The 27,766-nt window shown below is 39.9% G+C and overlaps 1 protein-coding gene across 3 annotated transcripts; it reads left to right on the top strand.

Annotated features, from left to right (window-relative positions):
- The first annotated feature begins 367 nt into the window (after positions 1–367).
- On the top strand, positions 368–27,243 carry MFN1 (mitofusin 1). Of its 3 annotated transcripts, none has more exons than XM_069792665.1 (18): positions 368–480; positions 1,035–1,156; positions 1,999–2,134; positions 5,011–5,173; positions 5,847–5,971; positions 8,179–8,287; positions 11,455–11,562; positions 12,277–12,430; positions 12,560–12,627; positions 17,364–17,485; positions 19,016–19,142; positions 19,441–19,545; positions 20,529–20,631; positions 21,615–21,844; positions 22,358–22,513; positions 23,037–23,233; positions 24,568–24,702; positions 25,621–27,243. In XM_069792665.1, the coding sequence occupies exons 2-18, from the start codon at positions 1,042–1,044 to the stop codon at positions 25,688–25,690; spliced, it is 2,223 nt and encodes a 740-aa protein (XP_069648766.1). In that variant the 5' UTR covers positions 368–480; positions 1,035–1,041; the 3' UTR covers positions 25,691–27,243. The 3 variants fall into 3 exon arrangements, with proteins under 3 accessions (XP_069648766.1, XP_069648767.1, XP_069648768.1); XM_069792667.1 differs by lacking the exon at positions 368–480 and adding an exon at positions 564–582; XM_069792666.1 differs by lacking the exon at positions 22,358–22,513.
- The last annotated feature ends 523 nt before the right edge of the window (positions 27,244–27,766 follow it).

The raw sequence follows: 27,766 nt of genomic DNA, 5'->3' as shown, positions 1-27,766 counted from the left end.
GTGAAAACGCTGAAGGGCACGGAGCCCGCCTTGATCACTCAGGTGGACGGGGCAGACACCTGTCTAAGCTCGGACGCCTTCCACCTCACGGGGCCCGCAGCGTCCCGCTGCGCCCTCCGAACAGCCGGACAGGCGTGTGCAGACCCGTGGCGACCCGTCCCCGGGTGACTTACCCAGCTCCTCTTCCCGCAGCCGAGGGGCAGCGGGCCGGGACGCGGGGGTATTGCCCGCCTCCATTTCACGACCAGCCGCGCCGCGTCTCCCCGCTCCTCCTCTGCCCTCGCTGAAGATGGCGGCCGCCCCGCCCCTTTGGGCCCTCAGTAAAAATGGCGGCCGGCCTCCCCCCCCCCGGCGAATCCGGGGTGAGGAGAGGCGGAAGCGGAAGCGATGTCCGCCCCCCTCCCGGCGGCGGCGGCGGCGGGGAAGGCCCCGCCAGCGGCGCGGCGGTTGCCGGGTACCCGCGGCGCGAGCCGGGGCTGCGTAAGTGACCGGGGGCGGGTAGGGCCGCGGGCCGCCCGTTGCCCCTGCGGCCTGACCCCTCGCCCTGCCCGGGAGCGCCGCGCGGGGCCGCGCTCACCTCAGGTCCTCGCCGTTCCCTCAGCGGCGGGCGGGCGCGGCACCTTCCCCTCCTGGCGGCGGGGGCAGGGCCTGCCGGGGCGGCCGAGGGGAGCCGCGGGCCTGTCCTCGCTGGGCTGAGGGGACAGCGCTGACCTCCAAGCGGTGGAGAGGGAGTGAGGCGCGTTTTGTGAGGGGAGAGTCTGGTGTGTCGAGGACAGACCGCACCAAAGCGGTGTAGACCTGTCCTCTGGCTTCGTGAGCTGCGGTCGGCGCGTGCCGTGAGGGGGGGAGAGAAGAGTTTGTCAGGGGAAGAAACCCAGCAGAAACTGAGCTTACTGGCATTCGCTGGGGTTTAGGGTTTTGGTTTGAGTTTTTTGTTTGTTTTTTTTTTAAATGACTGGGTGAGAAGCATATGGCTTTTCGTGTAGATGAGCATACCGAGCATTTTGGTCACTTTTATGTAACTTTCGTTGCAGTTGCATAATGGCAGAAGCTACCGTCTCTCCGCTGAAACACTTCGTGCTGGCTAAAAAGACAATCACTGCCATCTTTGACCAGCTGCTGGACTATGTCTCTGAAGGAGCAACTTTTGTGGAAGGTTAGCTTTCATCTTAAACACAAGGGCCTTGTCCGCTGCTTTGAATATGTTTTAGAGCAGTGCCATGTACATTATGATATATATCAGTGTTGTTTGCGTAAACATACGCCTTCAGAAACAGTCAAGTCTTTCATTAGGTGTTGACTTTTTCAACTTGGGCTAGCAGGAATGCCTAGCATAGTTGCTTATATGAAAAGCTGATTGCGTTGCTTGGGCTGGTAGCCTAGCTCCTTTCCGTGATGGTGAAGGCTTAACCACTCCAACATTTATAGTCCTGTTTCGGTTTCCTTTGTACAGAAGAGAGGACAAACAGGTTCTCCCGTTATTCAGTGGGAAAGTAGATCAACATGATGTAATGCAAAGAACCACTGGTTACACCCTCAGACGTTTTAGCATTTAGTGGAGGCGTGTGTGTCACCACATGGAGTTGGTTGCTCATCACCCCTGTGAGCTCTGCAGGGAGAAGAGAGCCCAACCTAGTTGATGTATCCATGAGAGGTCCCAGCTTTCTTTTCTGAAGGAGGCAGGTGTCGCAAAGAGCGGGGCACATCAGTGCAGCAGGCTGTGGTCACAGGGTCATTGAATCCAGCAGTTAGATTGTTGATTAACCTGAAGCGATTTATGTCACAATTTCACAAGTGCTTGTGGTGGAGCTCTCAAATGACAAGGGCTAATATCAGTGTCTGTAGTGTGGTTTTGTTTGTTTTGTTTTATTACCACCGTATAATTAAAACTTACACAGATTTTTGTTAGTATGTGAAGTACTGATAATCTGTATCCTGTATCCGGGAGCACATACACACTGTACGTGATTGCTTTTATGTTACTTTTTCTATGTGTAGCAACATACAAGAACCCAGAGCTTGAACGTGTAGCAACAGAAGATGAACTGCAAAAAATACAGGCATATAAAAATAAGTTAGCAGTCATCGGTGAGGTGCTTTCACGGAGACACATGAAAGTGGCGTTTTTTGGCAGGTAATGAACAGAATTACCAGAACCTAATTTGATTTTTTGGGGGTTTTTTTCTCTTGCAGAGCTTAGTGTGCATATTTCTAATGTTGATGCACTGGAATTAGCGCTTCATCATAGAATTATTATTTGAAATATAATGCATAAAACCATGTTCACACCTATCTAATTGATGTTGAGTATTTCTTTGATGCCATCTTGCTTTGTGACTGTAGATTAATTATGTATGTCTTGTTACGTGTCTTTCACTGATAAACTTTGTAAAATAACTATCCTGTATAGATCCGTTATTTCATATAGGAAGGTCTGAGTTTGTTGTCATCTTCTCCAGAATGGCTTTTCTTTTTTTAATGTGGGGTTTGTTTATTTAATAGCTTTGTTTTACCGGACTATTACTGTTAAGAACTTCTGTTTGTGTTTGATCACAAGTACTGAAAAACTAAACTTTGAGCTGTTTATGTTTCCATATATAAGCAGCTGAAGAAAAATAGACAGAGGTGGTTACCTTGTTGGTTCTATCATTAGTCTGATAGATCTGTGTGATGATTATAAGGGATAACAGTAACAGTGTACTGTACAGCTTACAGATCAATCTGAATGAAGCTATGAATTTCTGCTTTCCTGAATCACTAATTAGGAAAAGTTCTATTTCACAGTCCTTAGTGGTATTACTACAGACCAAGTGTCAAACCTTTTGCATGTTTAGATAATATTTGCAAAGTTATGGGTGATTTAAATTCACTTCTGATCTTAAAAAAAAAAAAAAAAAAAAGTATTTTCAGTATTAGAAAATTTTTAATGTTGGTCAGCTTGGGATGGTCTCAACTATTTTTTTTTTTTTTCTTTTTGCGGCAGGAAAAAAGGGAGTTAAAAAGAAAGGTATTTGTTGGCACCTGAAATGTGTTACTACATGAGTAGTATTCTAAAGAGATGCTGTCAGGTCTGTAGACCCAAAGCACTGAGGTTGTATGTGTCTCTGCTTGTATGTGTTGCGTTTTGCATTTCAGTCTCATCTTAGTGGAAAAGTCTTAAGTTTTCAGTGTGAAATTTTGATTGGGTCTTAGCACTTCCAATAAATGTCTGCATTCCAAACATTGTGCCATTCTGCTCCTATAAAATTTGGAGGGTGTAGAAAGATTACGAAAATCTGCCTTACCAAATGTGAAGTCAGATATAAAATAGTGAAGTCCTTCTAAAAGACTATGGTTCCAGTACTTTCAAATGCTTTTATGTGCCTGGTCAGTCTGGGGCCTGTTAGTCCACTTTGCTTCAGGAAAATTGATTTTTTCTGTGCTTAAATTTAAGCATGTGGTTACTTTTCTTTTTTTTCCTGGAGTATGAATCTTCATATTTTAGTTCTAAAAGTTCTGTAATAGTATTGGAAAAAATGTGTACAACAGTGTTCTTAACCTTCATTTTGCTAAAAATAGTTCAGCTATTTAAAGAAAAACAGTAAAAGATCAGGGATAAAGAAATCAGTTATATTTCAGCCTTGATATTTCACAAAGTTAAAAGTTGATTTTGCAAAAGGCAGAAGTTCAGAGCAGGAAAAAACTTAACTCTCTGACACTTTGAATACATCTGTAAACTTTTGTACAGTGAGTACTGAACTTTTTTCTAGAACTAGCTAAAAAATGAGTTAATAGTGTATGTAACTTCATACTGTTGTGTAATAGTTAAACCCGAAATATTTATGGGTGAAGGGTAGAGGGTTATGTGAAGTAGGACATTGCTGAGAGCTTCAAGTTCTTGCAGAATCTTGAGTTGGTGACCAGTTCCTTTTAATCAACAGGGTTTTGATTAATTTAGCTACCTCTTCCTTCTGAAATAAAGACAAGATTAAGTTCTGTTATTAGAGACAGCATTTGCTTTATAAGGATCACGCACAAGAAATAAATTGGAGGTTGCTTTGCACATTGTTTCCCGTCTAACTCTAGGTATCTTCATTCAGTTAAGATTATCATCCATTAAATTGTTCTGAGTTGTCATTGCTGCCTGTGGTGAGAATTCCCAGACAGCAATGCTATGAAACGTGTCTGAAGGCAGTAGTACAACACTGCTCCTTTTGTACCTCATCTCATGCCTAGAAGACTCCATCAGAAGCAGCAGTTCCTTTCTGACTGGTAAAAATCAGATATTTCTCTAAAGACAGGTTAAGTTGCTCAGGTGGTAATTTCACAGACATTTTAAGGAGTCACCTTGATTGCTACCATAAAGGGTAGTCCTTCCTGCCCCTGTTATGCAGTGTTCTCCTCATGTCCTCCTCCAGCATCCCTGGAATTCCTTTAGCTTTGCTGTGAGCGGGAACATGGAATTGTTGTCTGATCAGAACATAATTCTGCCCAAAATGTTACATATATTTTCAATCTGTTCTTTTCTATAGGAATGCTAGGGCTGGCATAAAGAAGAGGGCAGGCTGCCCCCTTACGTGAAACAGTGTGTTGTGATTTAGCAATTGCTCTAAGTTGGTCTAAGGCATCTTTTTACGCTAGATGCTTTTTCTGGTGTAGCAAAGTTGAGTTAATACCTTTTACAAATTCCTTACACAGATTGAAGTATACCAGATAAAGCATACTTAGCAGTCCAGGTTGGGCTTTTTGAGCCAGTATGTGTTATGCAAATGAAACTTGGTTTTCTTGGTTGGATAGGTAATGTTGACACCAAGAAATATTTTTGGACCTGCTATTCAGATGAAATTTTCCTGCACTGCCTATTCTTTTCTGGCAAGCTATGCTGTACTGGCTTGAAGCTCTATCACCCAAAACAGCTTGCAGTGTGTAGGTCTGATGCAATTAAATGGGAGTGCATTCGGTTCGAGACAAAGGTGTGTGTTTAATGCTGCTGTACTGTGCTCAAAGTGCTTTTATTTTCTATCCCTCTAGAACGAGCAGTGGGAAAAGTTCAGTCATTAATGCGATGCTGTGGGATAAGGTACTTCCTAGTGGGATTGGCCATACAACAAACTGCTTCCTCAGTGTGGAAGGGACAGATGGTGATAAGGCTTATCTTATGACAGAAGGATCAGATGAAAAGAAGAGTGTCAAGGTACTTTTTTTGAATGATTAATGCTACTTTTCACAGTAACTATTTTCTCAAAAGATTTTTAACAACGATGTCAAGGCTAACAAAAGTATAAGGTTAACTATTCTGCATTTTTAAGTTCTTACTTAGGAGGGAACAACAAACTAAAATGGTTTACTTTGCAATTTTTCTTGGCTATTTCAGAGAAACAACTAGTGTGTGTCTTGTAGCATAGCATATGCTGAGTGATTTATTTTTATAGGACTGAGAGTAAGTTCTGTTACTTGTTAAGGATTTGGAACGTGCCTCTCATTTGGCATTATAGTGCTTAGCTGATTTAACTGCTCACATTGATATGTTAAACCTCTGAGGCAAATTCGTGATGACACTCAGTATCACGCACTCTAACCCCGCTCAGTATCACACACTCTAACCCCATGGGGAATGCCACTTCATGGCTCCAGAGAAACCCCTGTCTGAGCTTCAAGGCACTACTTGTTCTTTAGGTGGTGTTGAGTCTAAGAGCTTAAAAAAAAAAAAAAAATCACAAATATTCACCAGAAGGAAGTATGAACACTGTTACCCTGTTCAAGATAGATCCTGTCCAGGTTTGCTTGAGAAGCGAATTAGACTGGTTTACAGGCTTGTTTGTGGTGCATATTCATTCATATTTGTCTTCTCTTTATGCTCTTTATAGACAGTCAATCAGCTTGCTCATGCACTTCACATGGATAAAGATTTGAAAGCTGGCTGTCTCGTCCATGTCTTTTGGCCCAAGTCAAAATGTGCCCTGCTGAGAGATGATTTGGTTTTAGTGGACAGGTATGTTTTCTGTTTTAGTAAATGTTTTCTTAAATAAATTAGCCATTACAATGTTTAGAAGAAAGACTGGTTTACTGATTGATTGTGTTTTGGTTGTTAGGTTGCAAAATTATTGAAAGTTTTTTGTTGTTTTTTTTTTTTTTTTCTGAGAGTACAGAGTTTGTTCTTTTGTGTATACTGCTGCCTGTCATGACCCCACTGATTTTGGCCTTGTAACAGTTGGAACAGACAGTGTCTTGTGATTGAGCTGCATAAGGGGCTAGGTTTTGGCTGAGGACGCTTCTACCTTTAAAAAAAAACAGTACGGAAGTGTGAATAGGGTTGTTGCAGCAGCAACCTCTTGCCCATCTCCTGTCTTTAAACACTTCAGACTGATCATATGAAGTGTAAGCAATCTGGACTTAATTTTTAAAAGCTTCTGATAAGAGTACATATCAAAGTAATGGGTGACCTCAAAATGTAACTGTGACTGTCAGCTGTGTATGCCTATGTGTTGGGCTAGCATTTCCTATGGTTTGTGTATTTAAAGAATTCTGAAAGCTGTTGCTTTGTGTATGTCAGATGTTCACATTCCTGGCCACTGAGGTATGACCTGGTAATGTTTTTTCAAACTGTTAGGTGATCTATACCTAATGTGTGAATCAATATAGATTGAATTTAAGAGTATTCACTCAAGTATGAGTGAATTCATAAGTATGATTTCTTCATATCCAGCAAAATAACACCCAGAGTATATTCTGATAAATTGTAGTGCTTTTTGTTGCATCTCTAATCTTGCACTTTTGAAACCACTGGGAGTTTGTCATTTTCTTGGGTGCAACCTTAGGTCCTGTGTTAGTCATACAGAAAGCCAGCCCAGCTGCCACAGGGAGCTGGTTGGTTTGATGCATTGCTGGACTTCTAAGCTTATGCAGTTGTGCTGTCTCCCTGGGGACACGTGCATAGCACAAGTATGCTGGAAGCCTGGAAGGGATCCTTGCATAGGTATGATACAAGGCATGATTTGATCTGCACAGTCTTGATTGCTAAAGGTGAATTGTAAAGGGAAAAGAAAACAGTTTGGATCCTGATAGAACAGGTGCTTGGAAGGAGAAAATAATCTTTTTACTGTTAAATAGAGAATATTTGAACGAGCAATAATTGATGTGTTGCAAAGATGACCTAATGCTCATATTCCACTTATTTTTTGAAAACTGGACAGCACTGTAGTTTTAACTTAATTTTAGTTTCTTATTAAATCTATGCACTGCTTGCATAGCATATCACTTTAAAGTAGGCCTTTATTAATGGATAAAATATTTTATGAACAACTGTCCTTTTTGATTAAAATCTAAAACTTGGGATACAGGGAGGGGGACCATTCTGTAAGACTGCCTGGATTTCATTAGATATTGCATTTTGGAATTAATAGATGGTCCAGTGAGTGAGTAACTGTCATGGTTTAAGCCCGTTGCAGCTGCTTGCTTACTGCTCCCCCCCCCACCCCCCCGTAGTGGGATGGGGAGGAGAATCAAAAAAAAGGTAAAACTCATGGGTTGAGATAAGAACGATTTAATAACTAAAGTAAAAAAAAACCAACCCTACTAACAATAATAGTAAAACATAATAATAATAATTTTCATGAAAAGGAATATAATTAAAAGAAATAAAACCCAAGAAGAGATAAATGATGCACAGTGCAGTTGCTTACCACCTGCTGACCAATGCCTGAGCAGTGATCCACCCCTCCTGGCCCACTCTCTCCAGTTTATATACTGAGCATGATGTTCTATGGTATGGAATACCCTTTGGCTAGTTCGGGTCAGCTGTCCTGACTATGCTCCCTCCCAGCTTCTTGTACACCTCCTTGCTGGCAGAGCATGGGAAACTGAAAAATCCTTAACTTGGGATAAGTGCTACTTGGCAACAACTAAAACATCAGTGCATTATCAGCATTATTCTTATGCTAAATCCAAATCACACTGTACCAGCTGCTAAGAAGAAAATTAACTCTATCCTATCTGAAACCAGGACACTGATAAATGCTAAATGGTATTTGGCTTTTGCTATGTTTTCCTTAAGCTTGAGGTAGGCATCAGCCTGAAGATATAAAGCTTTGTATCTTCTTACAATGCCCTTAGGCAGTCCCACTTTATTTTTATCAGTTTATAAAAATCAAATACTCCTTTGCTGTGTAAATATGAGTTTGTGTTTTTTATTCTCAACAGCCCGGGCACAGATGTCACTACAGAACTAGACAGCTGGATTGACAAGTTCTGCTTAGATGCTGACGTATTTGTCTTGGTTGCCAATTCCGAATCAACACTCATGAACACGGTATGACGTGCAATGATTTTACATTACTTCATTTAAATATTCAGCAGTTCGGTAACTGAAGTGGCTTCTCTTAGACCTTTACTGAAGCTCTCATGAATCATTGCACTTAGATCTTGTGAATAGGATTTGGGGGTGGGAGGCAAGAAATAATGTATATCCCTCACTAGAGAAAGGAGAGCCAAGTTTCTTACCAGCTTTACTTTGACTTGAGCATCACGTTTATCCTTTCTAGCTCAGTTTCTTTTTTGATAAATGGGTGATGTAGTGCTTGTCTTGCTTTACAGTTTGTCGATATTTGTCAGCTGAAGACACTTGTATGATCAAAGAAATAAATTACAGAGTTTTTCTTATCCAGAAGTTTAGTAAAATACACAAAGTACATAAAGGAAGTTGAACTTCTATCTTGTTCCTCTTGTGTTCTTGTCTCAGAAGAGGGTGAATTCCCTTGACAGACCTTGTGTTGTGGACAAGTGCTACAGGTTCCCCTCACTGGACTGTGTTTCTTCTGAAGATGTTGGCAATAAGCATTCATGTTGCATGGTTCTGTGCAACATGGAGAGCTGAAGATGTTTTAACACCTTTATTCTATAAAGCCTTTTTAAGAGAGAGAAGACTTCTGTATACCTTGCAGCCTAAATATTGTATGACTTGTAGAAGGAGAGCATGCAAGGTGGCCAAAAGAGCTGTTGTGATACTCAAAATACAAGACCAAAGATTTGCTTTAGTTTTGTAATGATCTCCAGTTTTCACTAAACTAAGTATTGTGAATGTAAACAATATCAATATAAGGTTTCTAATTTATTGGAAGTGTGACTGCCAGAACATAGCATAATGCTACTGAGAAATGTCTTGAAGACTTCTATTAAGCCTACTGCACACAAATAAAATGCTCTGATTTTTCTGAGTGTAGGTCTGACATGCAGTGTCTGAGCTTTCTAATTATTGAGGCAATTTTTAGTACAACAAAGAACTGAATGTACAAAGACAGTATTTCCTTGCATTCTAGCAAATTAGAATAGTTTCGTAGAAATCTGAGAACATAAAATGAGTTTAAAAACATTACATTCCATCTTCTGAGTCGAATTCACAAAGACTCAAATACAAAAGAGATGTGATTTAAAAGGGACAAAAAGAAAATTCTGACAACATCCGAGGCAAAGAGAGGATTTAGCACAGTTGTGGCTTTATCTTCTCCATTGTCTCGCATGAGGGACGCTTTTTGGCTTTTAGTATGGAGGGAGTCTAGAAGCTGTTTACATTATGGGCATACCATAGTTTTGGGTTGGGGGCTTTTTTAATAAAAAAAAAAAGGATGAAAAAAAGATTGGGTTTCAGTGAACATCTCATTACTATATAGAAACACAGAAACAATAGGGACTTGTGTGCCAGATTTCAGTTTGGTGTAATAAAGTAGCAGAGAAAAGGCCAAATTTGATTTGGTTCTCTCATTTACTCAGGAAAATGAACCATTAAAAACAATCTGACCAAGATAATAAACATGCAGGAAAGACGAATAGGCTGTATGTCTACTGGAAGATTCTGTTAATTTTGTGTTTGTCTGATTCCAAGCACTCAGTCACAGAAGTCCTACTCTGGTTTTTGATGGGATTCTTGGCCAGTCTGTTCCTTGTCAGGCATGGCTGAAAGCTGCTAAATAGAAATAGGTTAGTCTTGCAATTTGTTTCAAGCGTTAAAGTCTTGCCGAGGTTTTTTGGTTGCCATGCCCATAAATCCTCACTTAACACTGAGCACCTTGTTATTACTAGGATCTGGAAATCACCAGTGTCCAGGGTGTATATTGGAGGGAAAGGAAGTAGATCTTAGTTGTGATTGAGGCTTTGGCTCAGTAACCAGCTCTTTTTCTCCTTTTTAATTTTTTCAGCTTGGTAGACACAAGTGAAGTTGCCTTTAACAATTATGTAACTGCTCTAAAGCATTTGTATTTTGCTTTGCATTGTGGCAAATAGTAATTTTTTTATCTATACAAGTTTAGCCTTCAGGTAAAGCATATGATAACTATGTTCTCATCCTCCTTAGACATTATTTTTACCTCTTACCATAACAGGTTTACGAATAGTTGGCAGCTGCTACACAACCACAGATTTTTTGCATGAACGTGATTTTTCTAGTATTTCTTCATAAATTCTCTTCAGACAAAGTTCTTATTTCTGCAACAGTAATTTTGTTTGCTCATTCTTAACTCCCTGGCTGATGGAGACTAACATATCTCCAGTGTTGTGTTCAGAGTATGTAGTGGTGTCCTGCTGCAGACTCAAAAAGCTTATGGCAGCACAGAGGTCTCTTCTGTTTCAGCTGTGCTGAGTGGGGATTCACTCCATCACGACTTACCCATTATGACTATGAAAACAGCAATGATGGGTGGTAGGTACGGGCAAGGGACCTAAATACATTTTTCAGGTACATGCATGTCTTATTTTTAAAATTAAAACATTCAGCAATGACTTTTTTCCTCAAGCCGTACATCCTCATATAGGAAATGTAACTTGTCTGTAGTTCAAGGTGACATTGTCTAGTTGAAGAATACAGTCAGAGGATGTTTTTCTGGATATAGAAACCAGATTTGGCAGGGTGAACAGAAGCATCTTGGTAGTTGAAATAAGAAAGACTTCACAGTTTTAGCCAGGTGTCTTATTTAAAAAATTAAATGAGCAGATGCAGTCATGTCTTGTGTGTTCTTTTTCCTTTCCTCTCTTCCCCAGCAATATTCTGAGTGTCACAAAATTGCAAACAAATTTAATAGAGGGCTAGAAGTATCAAAGGAAATGAAGTTTTGTGATAATAAAGTGAAAGAAGGAGGAAAAAAAAGTCAGTGAATGATGTGATAGATTTATAGAAGAATAGACTTTATTTTCCAGTGTTTTCTAAACTATTTGTTTTGGATTTCTTCTTAATTTGTATTTGTACCTATTTTTAGAGAAGCTTGCAGTATTTTTGACTTTTAGCATTGGCATCAGTTTTAAGACATTTGATGACTTTTGAACTATCATAAGCCTTTTTTGTGTTGGATATCTGTGGGGGTTTAATGCTAATGAATTCTTTTTAATAAACTTTTTAAAAGCTGGATTAACTAAAGAATCTGTTACAGAAGAAAGCATGACTCTGGTTTGGATGTCTGGGGAGTTTTCTGTTTGTGCTTTAATTCTTAGGAAAAACATTTTTTCCATAAAGTGAACGAACGACTTTCCAAGCCAAACATCTTCATCTTGAATAATAGGTGGGATGCCTCCGCATCAGAACCAGAATATATGGAAGATGTGAGTGACTTGATGGCTCTTATTTGGGTTGATTTTTTTTTTTAAAATACATACATGTAAAGCAAAGGCCTCCATGTGCATAAAAATGTGCTAAATTACCTAGGGAATACAGTTATTATTATGAAAACACCAGCTTTGCCTTATTAATAAAAGGGTAAGTTATTTGGTCAGAAAATGGAAATAACTTACTCCTTGTTCAGAGCAAACAGCAACCTGCAATTCAAACTACAACATGTGCAGGCAGGTAATACAATGGGAAGCTTGTTTAGAACCTTTTTCCTCCACAGTTAAGCTTGTTTTAAATCTTCTTTGTATTACCTTTTATTTCTGTAATGGTAGTGCAGCCTGAGAGTACAGATTATATATGTATACACGGATAGAGTAGCTGGTAAAGTATAATGTTAGATGGCTCTTCAGATCTTTCCAACGGCAAGTAGCTTGCAGTGATACTTATTTCCCTGTATATGGGGAATGAAGTGGTTACCCCAGTAACTGACTGAGGTGTCTGACTTACATAAATACAGACAGTTGTAGAAGAAAGTATTGTTGTTTCCAGGGCTGTTAAAATGGTTAAAAGCAGCTGCTGCATCAGTAGGATTGGGAGGCATCTGCTATCTAAGGGGTTGTTCAGCATCTGTTTCTGACTCTGACGTTCTCATTTTATGATGGCTCAATTTTTGTGTTTTTCTCATGAGCTTTTTACCTTTTCCTTAGGTCCGTCGGCAGCACATGGAGCGCTGTCTGACTTTTCTAGTTGATGAGCTCAAAGTTATTGATCCTGTAGAAGCAAGGAATCGCATCTTTTTTGTTTCAGCAAAAGAAGTTCTGAGTGCCAGGAGACAGAAGGCCCAAGGAATGCCAGAGGGTGGTGTGTAGGAACTCTTGCTTTTCCTCAAATACAGAAAAAAATCATAAAACCTGATAAACAAAAATATTTAAGATGCAATCACTGCTGTGAGGTGTTGCTCTCTCCCTTATGGTGCATTATGTTTCACAGGTGGAGCACTTGCAGAAGGATTTCAAACAAGATTCCAGGAATTTCAACATTTTGAGCAGATATTTGAGGTATTTATGATGGGCTTTTTAGACTGCCTGTTTTTTAATGCAAAGGTAGCCTTTGCTTATGCTTAGCTTAATTTTACTGAACATTACCCATGTTAGCAGGTGGAGGAGTGTAAGGTATTCAAACCACCTGACAGCTTTGCCTTATCTATGGGTTCTGTTCATCTCTTCTCACCTTGAGTAGCAGGTAGCTGTTGGAAGGAAGTATTGTTCAGTGGGGGAAGAGACCAAAACTCTTAGCTCGTGTTTTGAGATCTCAGTACCAATCTAGTCTATATAAAAAGACATGATGCTTTTAGAGAGGTGTGTATCACTTACAACCATGAGCTGGTGAAATGTTTGCTGTATAGTAAGCCTTGTTTTGTTCTGGAGTTGTAGCTTTGTGATTAATCATTGTAATTCAGGACACAAATAGTAAGAAATTCTGTTTCACCAATGTAAATCTAAACATTTACTTGCATTTTTAAAGCCAGAGTTTTGAAATTATCACCATTACCTACCTCTTAGTTCTGATACTCTGAACATTAACACTCTTTTTGCATCCTTGTTGCTGTACAGAATCCATCCTTCAACCTCAGTTTAGCTATATTTATAGTTGGGAGTTTACAGTTTCTTCAGAAGTAGGACTGGCTAGACAGTCGAGTGATTTCTTTGTGATAGGATCCATTTGTCTTGCTGAATTTGATAACTAATTAAAGCCATTCTTGGATATCTTAAGGAGGCATCTTAAGTATGCTTCGATGGTCCTGTGTGGTATGTATCAGCATATCTCATGCAACATGAGCCCGAACGGTACGACTAGTTTGTATACAGCGAATGCTCAAGGCGGCTCTTGCATGCCTGAACCAGTAATTCCTTGTTCGGTAGATTTTGAAAAATCAGACTGCCTCTGAAAAGTATTTCTTCTCGCATTACAACAAACCCATTTGACCTTAGCAAAACCGAGTTACGTGATGATGTGTGTATATCAAAAAGGTGTTAAAATAATAGCTTGTTTCAGTCTTGCATAAGCAAGAAGATGTCAGACTGAAGTTTAATCTTTATCCACACTCTTATGATAGATGACTGAATTGTTGAAATGATTGGTTCAGAATACCAGCAGGGCCTGAGTCCATGAGGCATGACATTTCTTGTTTGTGTTACTAGCTGTAGCGAAACACGCGTTTTTGTTTGTAATTTTTGTCCTAAGAGTTATAGTAAGAAACTTCCAACCAGCAGGAAAATAGTGGAAATTAAGCTTTTAAATCAGTTACTGTTCTTTAACATATTTTGCCACGTGCTGTACCCAAACCTTTTTTGACAAAATCTCTTATAATTACAGTTAAGCACTCAGCACTTAGGATATTTCAAGATTAAGATGGATGTACAACTTATTAAATGATGTGATGCTATGAGTGCTCAGCATGTTTGTAAATCAGATGTCACAGTGTCAAATTTGCCACCAAAATGAGAAGCATCCATCACAAGGCGACAACCATGACAAGATTCTTAAGCAGAGGCTGGGACAAAAAACAATTCTGTGACAGCACTGTATGGCCTTAAACAACTTTTTTCTTCTTTCACATTATCTGTTTCATTTGTTGCACACCTTCCAACTCCCAACAGTGAGAGTGGATTCTGTAATGTTTTTCCCTGCTCAGCCATGTTTCATCCTGAAATCATAATGAATGGTTTTGAACAGGAGTGTGATCATGACAACATGTGCTAAATTAAGATTGCCAAAGCAATTTAAATTTTGAGTGTCTGATGTTGCAGCCTCTTTCACATTCAGGTTTTGTGGGCAATTTCCTAAGTTCTAATGGCATTTTATTTGCTTTTAAAGCAAGGCTGATACTTAAATGGTTCACCAGGTCGGAAATCTTCAGACCTAATACTCGAATTACTATCAGTTGAGCTGATAAAGTAGCTGACATCAGCATACTATTGTCGTCAGTTATGTTTACCAGCACTAGGCTATACCAGCTCATATATTGATGAAGAGTGTCGTACATAAGGTACAATTTTCTGTGTTTAGTCTGGGAATGAAATCCTACTTGATACAATGCTTTATGCACTGCTAGACCAAATTCGGATGCTGTTTAGCCATGAGTACAGCCTAAGCACTTCTAGCTAAAGTGCTTTGCATTTACTCTGTTTCCTGACAGAGGAGCTGCAAGTCCCAAGACACTTGGATTACACTCCAGGCTGTGAAAAGGAAGGGATGTGAGCACAGATGCTTCTGTCTGTCCTCATCAAACACTGACTCCTTCCCTGCCTCAGTCTCTGTCTTGCCTTTAGCTCCTTGTCCCTCTTCAGGTGCCCTGCTCAGACTTTCCAAACATCTCTCGTGCTCTTTTGTCCAGTTCATGTCTCTAAGATATCTCATCAACTAATTTATAAACCCGTCCACATGTTCCGTGTTCCCACTGGCTATATCTGCTGGTTTTGCTCCTCCTGGATTCTCTCACCCTGCTTTTGTCTTCACTAAAATTGGACGGCTTCTTCCTCTTTTCCATGTGGGCTGAGAAGAGGAACTGTTATTTCTCCAGCACTTCCACATTCCTGATTTTAATATCAGTTCCCTGATGAGAAAGCCTGTTCATTCCAGGACTGGTATGAGCTCAGTATAGCTAGAATTTTTAAAAAAATAATCTAGAAACTACCCATCATTGCTAGTTTGTTGTGTTATGGGAAAAATTTGGACCACTTTTGAAAGGTTTGTAACTACATTTATGTAGACCTTTGTGTGAAGGCAAAAGGCATTCCAAAAATAGATACAACATGTTTCTTCTGCAAAGCACAGGGTGGTTTAAGTTGCTAAAAGAAAAAGCGGTCCAGGAATTACTAGAAACACTTCTAAGCAGTGGTGAAATTAAGGTTTTAGAGATTCATGTAGTAACTTTAAAGATGTTACTATGTATGTCAGCTGTATTTCGACAAAGGAAAAAAGCTACACAGTCTTAAAGGAAAGAGTTGAATTAGTGGATCAATTCTGAATTTTTGTGTTGTGGAATAAGAGAAAGTAGTCTGTGTATCTTTCTTCTGAAATTTTACAATGAGATACATAGAAAAGCCTAATCGAAACAGCAGAGAAGTGCATGCACAGTGCCCTGTGTGCAGTAGTCCTTGGAGAATATTCTACATAAAACCAAACCCTGCTATGCGTCAGATTATAGTGTTTCCCAGGTTTCTTCAGAAAACTGGTAACAGAAACGGTGTGGGGAGGGGTGGAGGAGGGAGGCAGGGTGGAATAGTAATTCTGGCTGTAAATTGGAGTCAATAACAGAGCCTGAATTAGTACACTACTGCAGAGTCCTTCCCTAACACTGCACGGGAATGTAATAAGCTGTGCACTTAAAGACTGTCTTGCTATACTGGAAGTGGGCTGGAAGGTAACTGGTTTTAGTTATGCTGTTGAAACATACCGTTTCTCTTTGTTTTGATAAATACTTGTTTACAGACTAACAGCAAAACAGCTGCTGTCCCACTCTTATCTTTCCCAGTCATTTAACTAACCTTTGTGTTTCTCCTAGTGCTCTAACTTGGATTTTCTGATTATGTTGTGAGTGACTGTCATCCTTTTATCTACCGCATACTAATGTTGGGAAGACTCTTTCCTCTGTGTCTAGCTCTTACAATGTGCTGATATTTATGAAACTCTGGCCTTTCATTGCTGATTTCTAGATCTGCTTCATCGAGGAACAGGGAATATATTTTACCCGTTTTGTTTATTTTGTTTTGATCTGTTATTTTTAGATAGCTGAAATTTGTTATTACAGTGTATGCTAAGGTCACAGGCAAGTCTTTTAAAAGCAACCTAAACCTGTTTGTGCTATGAAAGGTGCACCCATAGATTGAGAACAATTTGAAAAACCCATAGATCTGGTATAAGGAAACTAGCTGCTTGCTTTCTTCCCCTCAAACACAGAAGATGTTGCTACTTTGTGGTGACTTAGTGCAGGTTGAATTTTGACAGCATTTAATTGGCTACATAAGTCAGGATGTGCAGTTGCTTGAAAAAAAGTCAAAGTCTTAATTTATGGCTTATTACAATTGATTTGCTTTTGCCCAAATTGAACATTTGTATATCTCTTCAATCAGTCTTCTGTAGTTTCTGAATTGCTGTACAATATCAAGATTGAAGATTGATTAGAAATGGTATCTTTAGAGCATTCTCTAGTTGTTCATTTAACACTTCAATAATCTACAAATAAGCTAATATTTTAAGGACTAGTTAACTTTTTTTTTTCCTGTGAGATAATCCTTGTTTCTTATTCCTAATTGTATATTCTGGGTGGTCAGTATTGACATAAGCATGTCAAATTTTATTGACAGAACTGCTTCTTGAAACTGAGAATATGTATTGCAACAAAGAAAACTGAAGCCAGGCAATATTACCAGCATTCATGGTAGACATTTATAATTCCGAAGAGATAGTTTGGAAAATTTTCTGAAGAGCTAGATTTATCTTGCGTATTCATCCGAGTTTTCTTTTTTCTTTACACTATTAATTTATTTTAAAAGCATAAAAACCCATGCACATTACTGTGAATGAATATGAAGGTACAGATTTGCTGCTATAGACTCATTTGAGATTTCAGTTCTGTTGTCTTTTAATTTCTATATACTTTTCTCCCTTTTTTATTTCCTATTGGCTTAAGTTCATGGTAAAATTAGCAGCGTGTGCTTTCTGACAGTGAAATTCCTGAATGTGTTGGCATGGAATTGCAGTAATGTGTTGTGGCTTGGGCCCCTCGCAGGAGTGTATCTCGCAGTCAGCTGTGAAAACCAAGTTTGAACAGCACACTATCAGAGCTAAACAGATAATAGATACTGTGAAAAACATTATGGACGCCATAAACGTAGCAGCAGCAGAGAAAAGGTAGGTTGACTGGAGGGCTGGTTGGCTTTGGTTTATCCAGATCCTCTGAGGAGCCATTTCTGTGCTGGTGATTTTCTTGGGCCATTAAGGACTTTAAAATTCACTTTTCTCACTTGGTAAGAAATAGAGAACCTCTCTGGTGTGTCAGTCTTACTACTATTCACTTGCACCACTCAGTCTTGTCCTTGGTCTGTGACTTCTGTATAGGGATCTTGGTTTACTTTGTTATTCTTTATTACTGACTTACAGTTATGAAGGCAGTCTGTGGGTTTTGAAATCTGTTTTTCAAAAATATGTGAAATCTTAAGGTTTTCTAGCTGTATCCAGCATTTCAGAGGTGATGGTGGGCCTGCTTTACCTAAGTTTTTTGTTAATGGTAAAACTGAGAAAATAAATGGGAGGCTGTAGATACTTTAATTTGCAAGTGCTTAGAATACTGTAAGGGATGAGAAAAGCCCAAGCTAACAGAAGCTTGACCTCTGGTCCTTTCCAGATTGTTTCCTTAAATATCTTTATTCTCTCTTTGCTCATGTAATCCTTTTAGTGCTAATGATAGCAGCTCATTTACTGTCTGCTAGTTTCATATATTCTTTGAGGTTTGCGTATGCATGGGGTTTTTTCCCTCACTTTTGTTGCTACCTCTTGTCTCTTGTACACAGTGAACTTGCTGTCATGTTTAATCCTTTCCATCCATCTCCTTTCTGTGTCTGTTAATAGTGTGTCTTTATGTTTCAACAGACTCCACTGTGCCTGTCAAACACACTGATCTTCCTGAATATATCAGCTTTTACAAACTGTGTGTTTACATACTAACTTGTCTCACATTGTCAGATCCTATGAAAACATGCTGTGAAATGTTTGAAAATATTCTGATACTCTACTTCTTTCTGTCAATCAAGCTGCGAAAACCTGTGTAGTGACCCCTCTTAATCTGAATTGCTGTTTGATGTTTCTGCTGGCCCTTCAAGATATAACTGCTTTAGATTTTAAGAAATTTTTACTTAAATGATAGGTCAGGGACTTCTGAAGAGAGTTGTTTGTGACAAGGTTAGTTTCTGCCACCTCCCCTTTGCTTTGCAGGGTCGTCAGACCCATGTCCCTGTTAAGGAATAGTTGAGTGGTGCTGGTGAGCAGCAGTAGGATGGTTTGATCAGGTTTATCCTTTTTTTTAATTTTTATATCAGGATAGACTAAGTATTAAAGGCCCCTGACTCCCCTCACCTTTTTTAGCTGTAATTATGTGCAATGGTAACAATTCCAACTCCAAATGCTGTTTTTGTAAATATATCAAGACCCAGTAATTTGAGTTACGTTTGATCAGTGCAGCCTTTAGATGTGCCTGTAAATTTAATACCTATGTTGCAGTCATTCTGAAGCAGTGCCTCTGCTTTGTTCAGCTGCTGTCACTTTGGATTCTTTTTGGCTGCTCAGTAAACTATCAGTTAGGTGGTCCTTGCCTGATTATGGGGCTTGTTTCATTACTGGGAGAATACCTGCTGTTGATGGTGATTTCCTTTCTGCTATGTTAAGAGTCCATTCGATGGAAGAGCGAGAAGATCAGAAGGATAGATTGGACTTCGTTCGAAATCAGCTGAACATTTTGACAGAAGATACTAAGGAAAAAATCAAACGTGTTACTGAGGAAGTAGAAAATAAAGTAAGTAATGGCAGTGGGAAAAATCTCCCTAATTCCAGTGTTATCTCTTCTGTAAGGCAGCTCCTTTAGGTGCCCACCCATCTTATGAAGTATGTTTGAAATGTCTAGTATGTTCCTTTTCCAATATGAAAACAAAAAAAAAGAAAAAAAAAAAAAGAAAGAAAACCTTCAAAATAGCAATCCTTCCTGACTATCAGGTAATTAACTGTTACAATAAATGACTCAATGCAGTGGTCTGTTTTCACTCTGGCTGAAAAAGGTAGGAGAAACATTTTATGTATTTACCACATTCTTCCAGGTCTCCTCTGCCATGACTGATGAGATTTGCCGACTTTCACTTTTAGTTGATGAATTTTATTCAGATTTTCACCCTTCTCCTCAAGTATTGAAGCTCTATAAGACAGTAAGTTTTCTTGCATGGTTTGAAGCCAGGCTCTTTGTCTTTCCTTTAATTTCTACTTCTGTATTTTCATAATTTGCGTAGCATTTTATGTGACACTTAAATGTTTAAGCATTGCAGGATTTTTGCTTCCCGACATATGCATATCTCTGTCTACCTAAAACTGGAAACAGTTTAAAATATTTTCTGCTTTGTTTTGGTGAAGAAATTAATTCTTTTTTTCAACAGTCTTTTTACTGGAGTGGTTACTGAAACTGACATCCTGATTTGTGGTCTTCACTTCTAGTGAATAAAGACCTTACATAAACAATTTTCACTACTCCTAAAATGAAATAGATCCAAAATAAAACAAACTTGCAAATACTGACCACTTTATATTTATTTTTTTAAAAAATTTTTAAGGAAAAAAGGCAGTTTTTATTAAACTTCTATAAATTCCTCCTTAAACTTAGTATTTTAAAGGAGCTTACACCTGTAAGTTTGCCTTTTATGCTCAGACTTTGCTGCTAATGAATGACTGCTGTAACTCCCACCTATTTCAGCCTTGTTGATCAGCTGGGAGCGCTGCATTTTCAGGGCAGTCTATGCTGTCCTGGCTCTGCAAAATGTCCGGAGCAGACCTCCACGGGAGTTGATGGGATCGGTTTATCTTTGTGCAGAGCAGTGAAATGGGCTCCCATCAAATGATGACAGTAAAGGCTTTGCAGGGCAGTGTGGCAGTGGTATGCTTTTCAATGCCATGGTTTATCGAAAATACAGACTTTTCCATATGCCTTTTAATGATTACAGTCCTAGAGAAATCTTTCCTGTGTTCCTTTAGGTTTTCAGTCACAGTGTGCAATTTAAGGCATGGTATTTGCATGGTAACATGCTTTTCTTCCCACTATAAAGAACAATGCTTAGTGTTTAACATATTTATGCTCTGTATAATGTAATTGATTAGCTAAATACAAATTGATGAGCATCTATTCTTTATGAAACTTCAGGAACTGAACAAACATATAGAAGATGGTTTGGGAAAGAACCTGGCTGATCGTTGTTCCAGTGAAGTCAATCAGTCAATGCATCAGTCACAGCAGGAGATGATTGGTAAGATGAGGAAGGAGGAGTGTTAAGACCTTTTGTTTGGAGGAAGACAATTTAAGAAAACTTGCTTTTAAAGAATTTTTTTTCTGATGGTGATTTTACATTAACATTATAAAACAATAAAGGAAAAGCCATCCTAGATCAAAACTGAGTGTCTGTTCAGCTTAGTAGCCTGTCTCTGATATTAAACAGTAACAGATGCTTGGGGAGAAGAGTAATGAAGCAGGGTAAATATAGTGATCCATCCCCAGTTTAGGGACTGCTGAGCCAAGGTACTGCATCTGGATTAATGGCTTAAGCAAGTAGTAATAGACCTGTCCTCTGGGAACTTGTCTAATCCTTTTATAAACCCATTTAAACTTTTGGCTTCCACAACAGATATATGAAATACACTAATTGTTAGATAATGTTTCTGCAGTATAATCCTCTTCCTAGGTCCCTCCAAATTCTGAGTGCAAAACAGGATAGTTTCACAAAGTATTTGTGCATTCCATTTTTTCTTTTTCTTTTTTAATAAGTAGTAACTTTATTGCATATCCATATCTCTCTTCTGATCTGTTTCTGGTAATAAAAGATTCAGAGCTAGATCGTGGAATTACGTGAAGCCTTCTGTCATCTTATGCAATAATGTTGCCTTTTCTGTAGGGCACCACAGAACTGCTGGATAAACCAGCTTTTTCTTAGTCCATCCTTATCTTTTGACTATTGATAGAGAGGTCTTCCAGTTAATTTGACCATTTTTTCCAGTGGTGCTTTCTCTATGAGCTGATTTTGTGTGACTTTTCTTTTATCAGAGTGATAAATTGCCTGCTCTGCTATGATTAATACTGCTAAAATGCCTACTGATTTTACAAATAAATAAAAAAATTGGCAAGTTTAGATTCTTATAGTTCACAAAGCTGTTCAGCAGTGCAAGGATGCTACTTGTGAATATGCTGTAAAGCTTTTAATGTTAACTCATCTTTACTATTCTGTTTTATTTCTAGAAAATCTGAAACCATTGTTGCCTTCTGGTGCTCAGAGTCAGCTCCACTTGCTAATTCCGTGCAGGAAGTTTGACCTCAGCTATGATCTAAACTGTCATAGCCTGTGTGCAGATTTTCAAGAGGATATCATGTTCCACTTTTCCTTGGGATGGACTTCACTTGTAAACCGTTTCTTGGGTCCTAAACAAGCCCAGAGAGTACTACTGGGACTAGCAGATCCAAACTTACAAGTGAGTGTTTCAGAGATTAGGCTGACATTTTAAGTGCCTTGTTTTACCTTGATGAGAATATATTGATTTTTGCTGTGTTTGCCTCTACTATTTACATGCTTGCTGCTACTTTCCCGTAGTCCCTTTGTGTGAAGTATTTTTGGTGAGGGTTGTTTTTATTGGATTATATTCAGGGTTAGAATGGAACAGAAAGCCTTACCTAAACTGTCTGCAGCTGTTACCTGAGTTTTGTTTTGCTTTGGATTGAACCCTTTGGGTAACCTTTTCATTTGTAACTTTTGGATCCTTACAGCAGAGCCAGTCCTATGTAGAACCCTTATTCTAACCCAGTCCCCTGTTGGGCAAGGCACTGTCAAAACCTCCCCTGCTTATCAGGAACATTGTTCAGATTTCTGTGCTGAAATGTTTACTTTAAGTAAATCAAACCCTGAATATATGAAAATAAAATAAAACCAGTCTGCTGTGTAGCTCCTTAATGCTTTTTACTCAGGCTGCCATATTCCCCTCTTCTAGATCCCTCGTCCTTTAGCTACCACCCCATCTGCTGCCAGCCTTCCTGCCGTAACTCCAGAGAACGTATCGCACGATGATTTTATGGTTCCTTTGGTAATGAGTTTAGCTTCACTGACATCACGGACCTCTATGAGCATCATTGTTGTTGGAGGAGTGGCAAGTATTATTAGCAACATTCACTGTACTAGAAGCAATGGCAAAGATTAAACTGGTCTTTCCTGTTTGGGGTGTAACGCGAAGCATGTAATGGACTTAACACCGGGCCAGATGAGTGTGTGTAGTACACTGGATACCTGCAATCTGTAGTGAGAAAATTAGTCTAATTACTCTGAGCATAGTTGGACATATTCTCTATGCCATATGTCTGTGTTCAGTTTCTGAATTAAAGGATGATTTGATGGTGCCTCATTCAGTTTGGACTTATTCGGAGCTTTGCTTTCTCCTTCCTTCTTCATGAAAAAGCAGCAAGGCTTCTGTAACCTGCATGTTCTCCATGCCACTGGGGTTCTGGCTCATTTGAATATAGCTGTATGGCTCTGCAATAATAATACAGAAATAATATATTTCCTTAAACTAATCTGGTGAAAGGGCCATACAGATGAATTAAAAAAAATCGGTGGAATTAGAGTTTATTCTGTAGGGCAATTTACTTAAGCTAATGAAGAATCCTCTCTTTCAGATTTGGAGAACAGTAGGCTGGAAACTCATCTCCGTTTCCTTAAGTATGTATGGGTTGTTATATCTTTATGAGAGACTAACTTGGACGACTAAAGCAAAAGAGAGAGCCTTTAAACAGCAGTTTGTAAACTATGCTACTGAAAAGCTGCAGATGATCGTCAGTCTTACAAGTGCTAATTGCAGCCACCAGGTGCAACAGTAAGTATCACACTGGTGTTTCTCCTCACTAGGATAGGAAATTATGTCAGCTTGGTACTGTTGTCCTGGGAGTGGGGACTGGCTGTACGTGATGTGGGAAGGCAGCTTTAGTGTCCCTTGGCATTTATTATGAGGGAATTTCAAACTCTCTTGAAATTACCACCTGGAAAGGTCAATACATACGTCTCTGTGTGTATATGTGTGAGAATTAGTCTTAAGATCTAGACTGTCTTTGTCCAACACCTTACTTTGAAGATGCGGGAGTTGGTTCAGTTCTCGTGGAAGCTGAATTGGTCTGCTTTTAGGTTAGCACTGAATCAGCCCCGAGTCACTTTAATGGTGAGCATTTGTTCTGCCTCCAGGGTTGGTACGGGTGAGTTCTGTGCAGCCAGTCCTGGCTCTTCTGCACTGTGGAAGAGGAACTTAAGAGCCTTTCTGAACTGTTCCATTTTTTTTGTGTGTCTCTTTCCCAAATGCATTTCCACCTGTCTCTGCAAAGTAATGTCTGGGTGATTGTCTCCCTCAGCCTCCCCTGTTGAAACAGTTTGTTTTGATGAAATTATTATTTCAGAAAATTAGGCCTGCTAAATGAGACCTCTAACCACCAGGGTGCAGAACACCTCTCCTGTGTAGCCCAGGGAATACTTTACTAATACCAAGTTCAGCTTCAGCAGAGGAAAGAGAAGCATCCCTGTGTCCAGCAGCTGTGTGTCTCTGTGAGGACATGGAAGAGCTGGACTCAAACCAATGCTCCAGTGAGGTGAAGTAGAGAGGAGAGGAGACATCTCCTCTCCTATGGGAGAGCCTGGTTGCTGGCCTGGGGTGGTAACTGGGTTTCTTTCCCTTTGTGTAAGGAGTCTTGGAACTCAGGTGGGGAGCAGGTGACTGAGGAGGCAAGTAGGATCGGGTGCCTCAGCAAGTCTGGGGCACTCCTCATCCTGCAACGTGCTCACGTTCCCCATGAGCAGGGCGCTTGGCGTGGCATGGGGTGCTGCACGGGGGAGCACTTGGCTGCTCCAGGATGTGTTAGTGCCGGAGTCCCCATCTCAGACTTGTTCCTGTTGATGCTCAATGAAAAAATTGCCAGACATGATGTTGGCATAGACTGAGGTGCATTTGGTATGTTTAAGGTTTCTTTTTTAATTTAAAAAAATACATCATTCTCCTGCTTTCTGCTATTCTATAATCCCTTAACAGCTGGAGACTTTGATTGCTGTGTTCTACTGCACACTGCAACACCGTGTGATTTTTTTTTTTTTTTTTTTTTTTTTTTTTTTAATTTTTTGTCACACAGACTTCTGTAAATCATGATTACAAACTTGTTTTCCTTTTAGGGAAATGGCCACTACCTTTGCTCGGCTCTGTCAGCAGGTGGATATTACCCAGAAAAACCTGGAAAAGGAAATTGCTAGGCTTTCCAAAGAAATAGATCAGCTGGAGAACATACAGAGCAACTCCAAGCAGCTAAGGTAAGTCTGGGTGTGACTGGCCACAGGCAAATTCAGTGAGACTGGTGCTTGCTGTTAACTTTCAAGTTGAAATGAGGTAAGTGCAAGTGCGGAAGGGCATGCAGCAATACCTATTTTCTTTACTTATAACTGAACAGCTCTGGTTAAGTTAAATAAATGTATGCTTCTACCTAGGTGAATGAGCAAAGCTACAAAAATACTCATTCGTAGATTGTCTTTACCTTTGTCTCCCTTACTGTATAGGAGAGATGGCTTTCTGAAGAATATTAATCTTCTGTAGGTAAATTAGGGTGGCACCTTCCCAAAGAACCCTCCCCATAGGAGAACAGGAGAGCAGCTGTACTGTGTTGAGTCATTCAGTGCAGCCTTGTTTTTCTTTTTGTTCCAGTAGTAGGTGTTTACAGAAGAGAAACTTCCAGCAGTTGGTGGTTTAGGGACTTTGGAGCAGCCTCAGCCTTAGCTTCATGTTCTTTTTGCCCTGCTGTAAGCTGCCTCTTGGCCTCGGGCGTTCAAGACCCCAATTGGGTGAACGTTTAGCCCCATGGTGTGCACCCCATGCCGTGGTATGCTGCAGGAATGGCCTGCATCAACCCTGCTGGGTGGCCTCCTTGCAATTGCAGAACCTCTCCCAAGTTAAATGTTAAAAGGAAAGGCTAGAACCAGGGGAGTCCCGGACGGACCTGGCACAGCCTTTGGGGAAAAGGAGACATGGGGCAGACAGCTGGCAGCCTTCTGCTGCTGCCTGGTCAGGTCCCAGACTCGCAGCGTCCAAGGCTCTGACTAGAGCCTGTGTTTAGGTTTTCTTAGGGCTGTGGGTTCCAGGAATAGAGGAGTAGAAATTAAACGCTGATGTTGTTTCTGCCTTCTTTGTGATGTTACTGCATTGAAGTAAATCCATTGCTTTTGTTTGTTTTACAGAAATAAAGCCATTCACCTTGAGAATGAATTAGATCGCTTTACAAAACATTTCCTTCAAAAGAGTAAATAAAACACTGTTGCTAACTTTCCTGCTGATCCTTTGTAGGACAAAGTAGAAATGTTACAGGTGACACTTCTCCTCTGTGGAGTCACATGAAATGATTTATATTTTAAATGTTACTTTGATTACACTTGTTAATTCTTGTACAACTTGGACTCTGATGGTGAAACAAACTGAAGAGCTGGGGTACTCTGTTACATTTGGTTTGGGGTTAAAAATTATCTTTAAACACTAAATTTCTTGGGCACTTGACAATAAAGACCCAAATACTTCCTGGTTTTCATTAGTATTTAGCAGTGGCAAGTCTCGCTTCCTGGCATCCAGGAGTTTATGCAGGGAGAGAGAGCTTATCACAGTTATCGGTGTCTCCTGTTTTCAGTTGCTTGGCAATTAGCCAGGGATGGAGGATGCTGCTTTTTCATGTGTGCATGTTTTTTGTGCAATTCAGGGAAGTACAAACTCTAGCATGGGAAAAAGGACTCTTGACTTGTTTTGAAAGCAAGTGAAATGGTGTTGGGCAGCAGTTCCTCTTCCTCAAATGGAAGTGAAAGATGACAGCAAACTGCAAAGCCTTCACTTATGAAATGCAGTAGGCTCTAGTTTCCCCTCTGGCTACCACATTCAGTCAAGATGGCATCGATTATGTAAAAATAAACCTATTTCAACAAGCTTCTCAGATTTTTTGCAGGTGGTGAAACACTCATTTGCCCATGAGAGCAGTGCTAGAACCCACCTTCAGGTGAGCTGCGGGTGTGTGTCACTGCCACCATGCCGGTGTCCGTCCAGGCCAAGGAGAATTTGGGGAGCAGAATGTCTTGACTCAGGTTTTGCAGGTTGGGTGGGAAAGCTCAGGGTGTCAGGCGTGACCTTGAGCTCCCACTGCTGGCTTCCCAGAGCAGGGAGAGGCTGGGTTTGACAGTTTTCACTCGTGCAATAATCCAGAGCAGTCCCTTGGTTCTGCTGCAGACCAGGTCTCGTATAGGTATGAGACTTAAGGCAGGTGTGTTGGAGCAGTTTAACCTTTGCTCACCTCCAGCACTGCACAGCCTCTGCAATTATTTAACACCTACTTTTTTCTAACTAGACTTTTTAAGAATAACTTATTTTAAAAGAGAAAGCCTTTTCAGAATATTTGTATATTTTTATGGAAGTGTTAACATGACTAAATGAAATACTCAACTTTAAAACTAAGAGTTAGGGATTTGCTATTTTCTGGCAAGTAAGGGCTATCTTAAAAAGAAACAGCAGTAACATCTAATGCTAGAGGCAGTTAATTATTTGAAGACAACACTGTTTTCATTGTACTGTATTTTGGTGTTTGTTTCTGACTACTAGCACAAGCATGGCTCTCTTGGAACTTTCATTAGCAGTATGCATGAGGAATCTCAAGGTTTTTGAGGGAAACTGAAATATGAAACTGAGTAACAGCCCAGCCTTCTTGTATGAGATTACAGCTGTGTATTAGTGCTCTTTTTCTCGAGCATTTTTACGGACATTGTATCAAGACAAAACTTTACATGCATGTGTTCTACAGTTATTTATTAAAAAAATACTACCCCTTTGCTCTAGTAAGTTATTTGGCAGCTGCATCAAAGGTGAAAACCTACAACCACAGCTCCCTCACATGTAGCGCACACCCTGTGTAGGACAGGACATAACCACTGAGGCTGAATTAAAAAAGCTGCTTCCTGGAGCAGACAGGCAAGCTGTGCATGCCATGCGGCAGTATTGATCAATTCAGTGTTTTGGTTTGGGAGAAAATAACTAATGCTACAAATTTACAAAGGGAAGGATGTGAAGGTGGTATTGTGGAACAGCAATTCTAATACCAAGAATGAGCAAGTGCTTTAAAACCTGGGTTTTTTTCCCAGTCCAGGATTGGTTGGAACTTCCAGCTCACTTCACTGTGGTATCAACATGCCTCCCCCCTCCTTTCCCTGGCAGAAAACAAAAACATACTGCTTCAGGGGGACAAAAAAAAAATAATCACCTTGATTATTTGTTCATACGGGCTGTTTACTTGTGTAACATCTTGCTGTTTAACATGCACACAGCACAGTTCGGTTCACTGCGAGAAGGTAACGA

The sequence above is a fragment of the Haliaeetus albicilla genome, chromosome 9, assembly GCF_947461875.1.
Source record: "Haliaeetus albicilla chromosome 9, bHalAlb1.1, whole genome shotgun sequence".
NCBI classification, from domain to species: domain Eukaryota; kingdom Metazoa; phylum Chordata; class Aves; order Accipitriformes; family Accipitridae; genus Haliaeetus; species Haliaeetus albicilla.
This window is presented reverse-complemented; position numbering and strand designations above follow the sequence as displayed.

Bases quoted from the DNA above. Each gene is read 5' to 3' on its own strand.
- MFN1 (XM_069792665.1), top strand. From the start codon at position 1,042: ATGGCAGAAGCTACCGTCTCTCCGCTGAAACACTTCGTGCTGGCTAAA. The intron at 5,972-8,178 runs GTATGTTTTCTG...TATTCTCAACAG, and splicing joins GATTTGGTTTTAGTGGACAG to CCCGGGCACAGATGTCACTA. The intron at 12,431-12,559 runs GTGTGTAGGAAC...TATGTTTCACAG, and splicing joins CCAAGGAATGCCAGAGGGTG to GTGGAGCACTTGCAGAAGGA.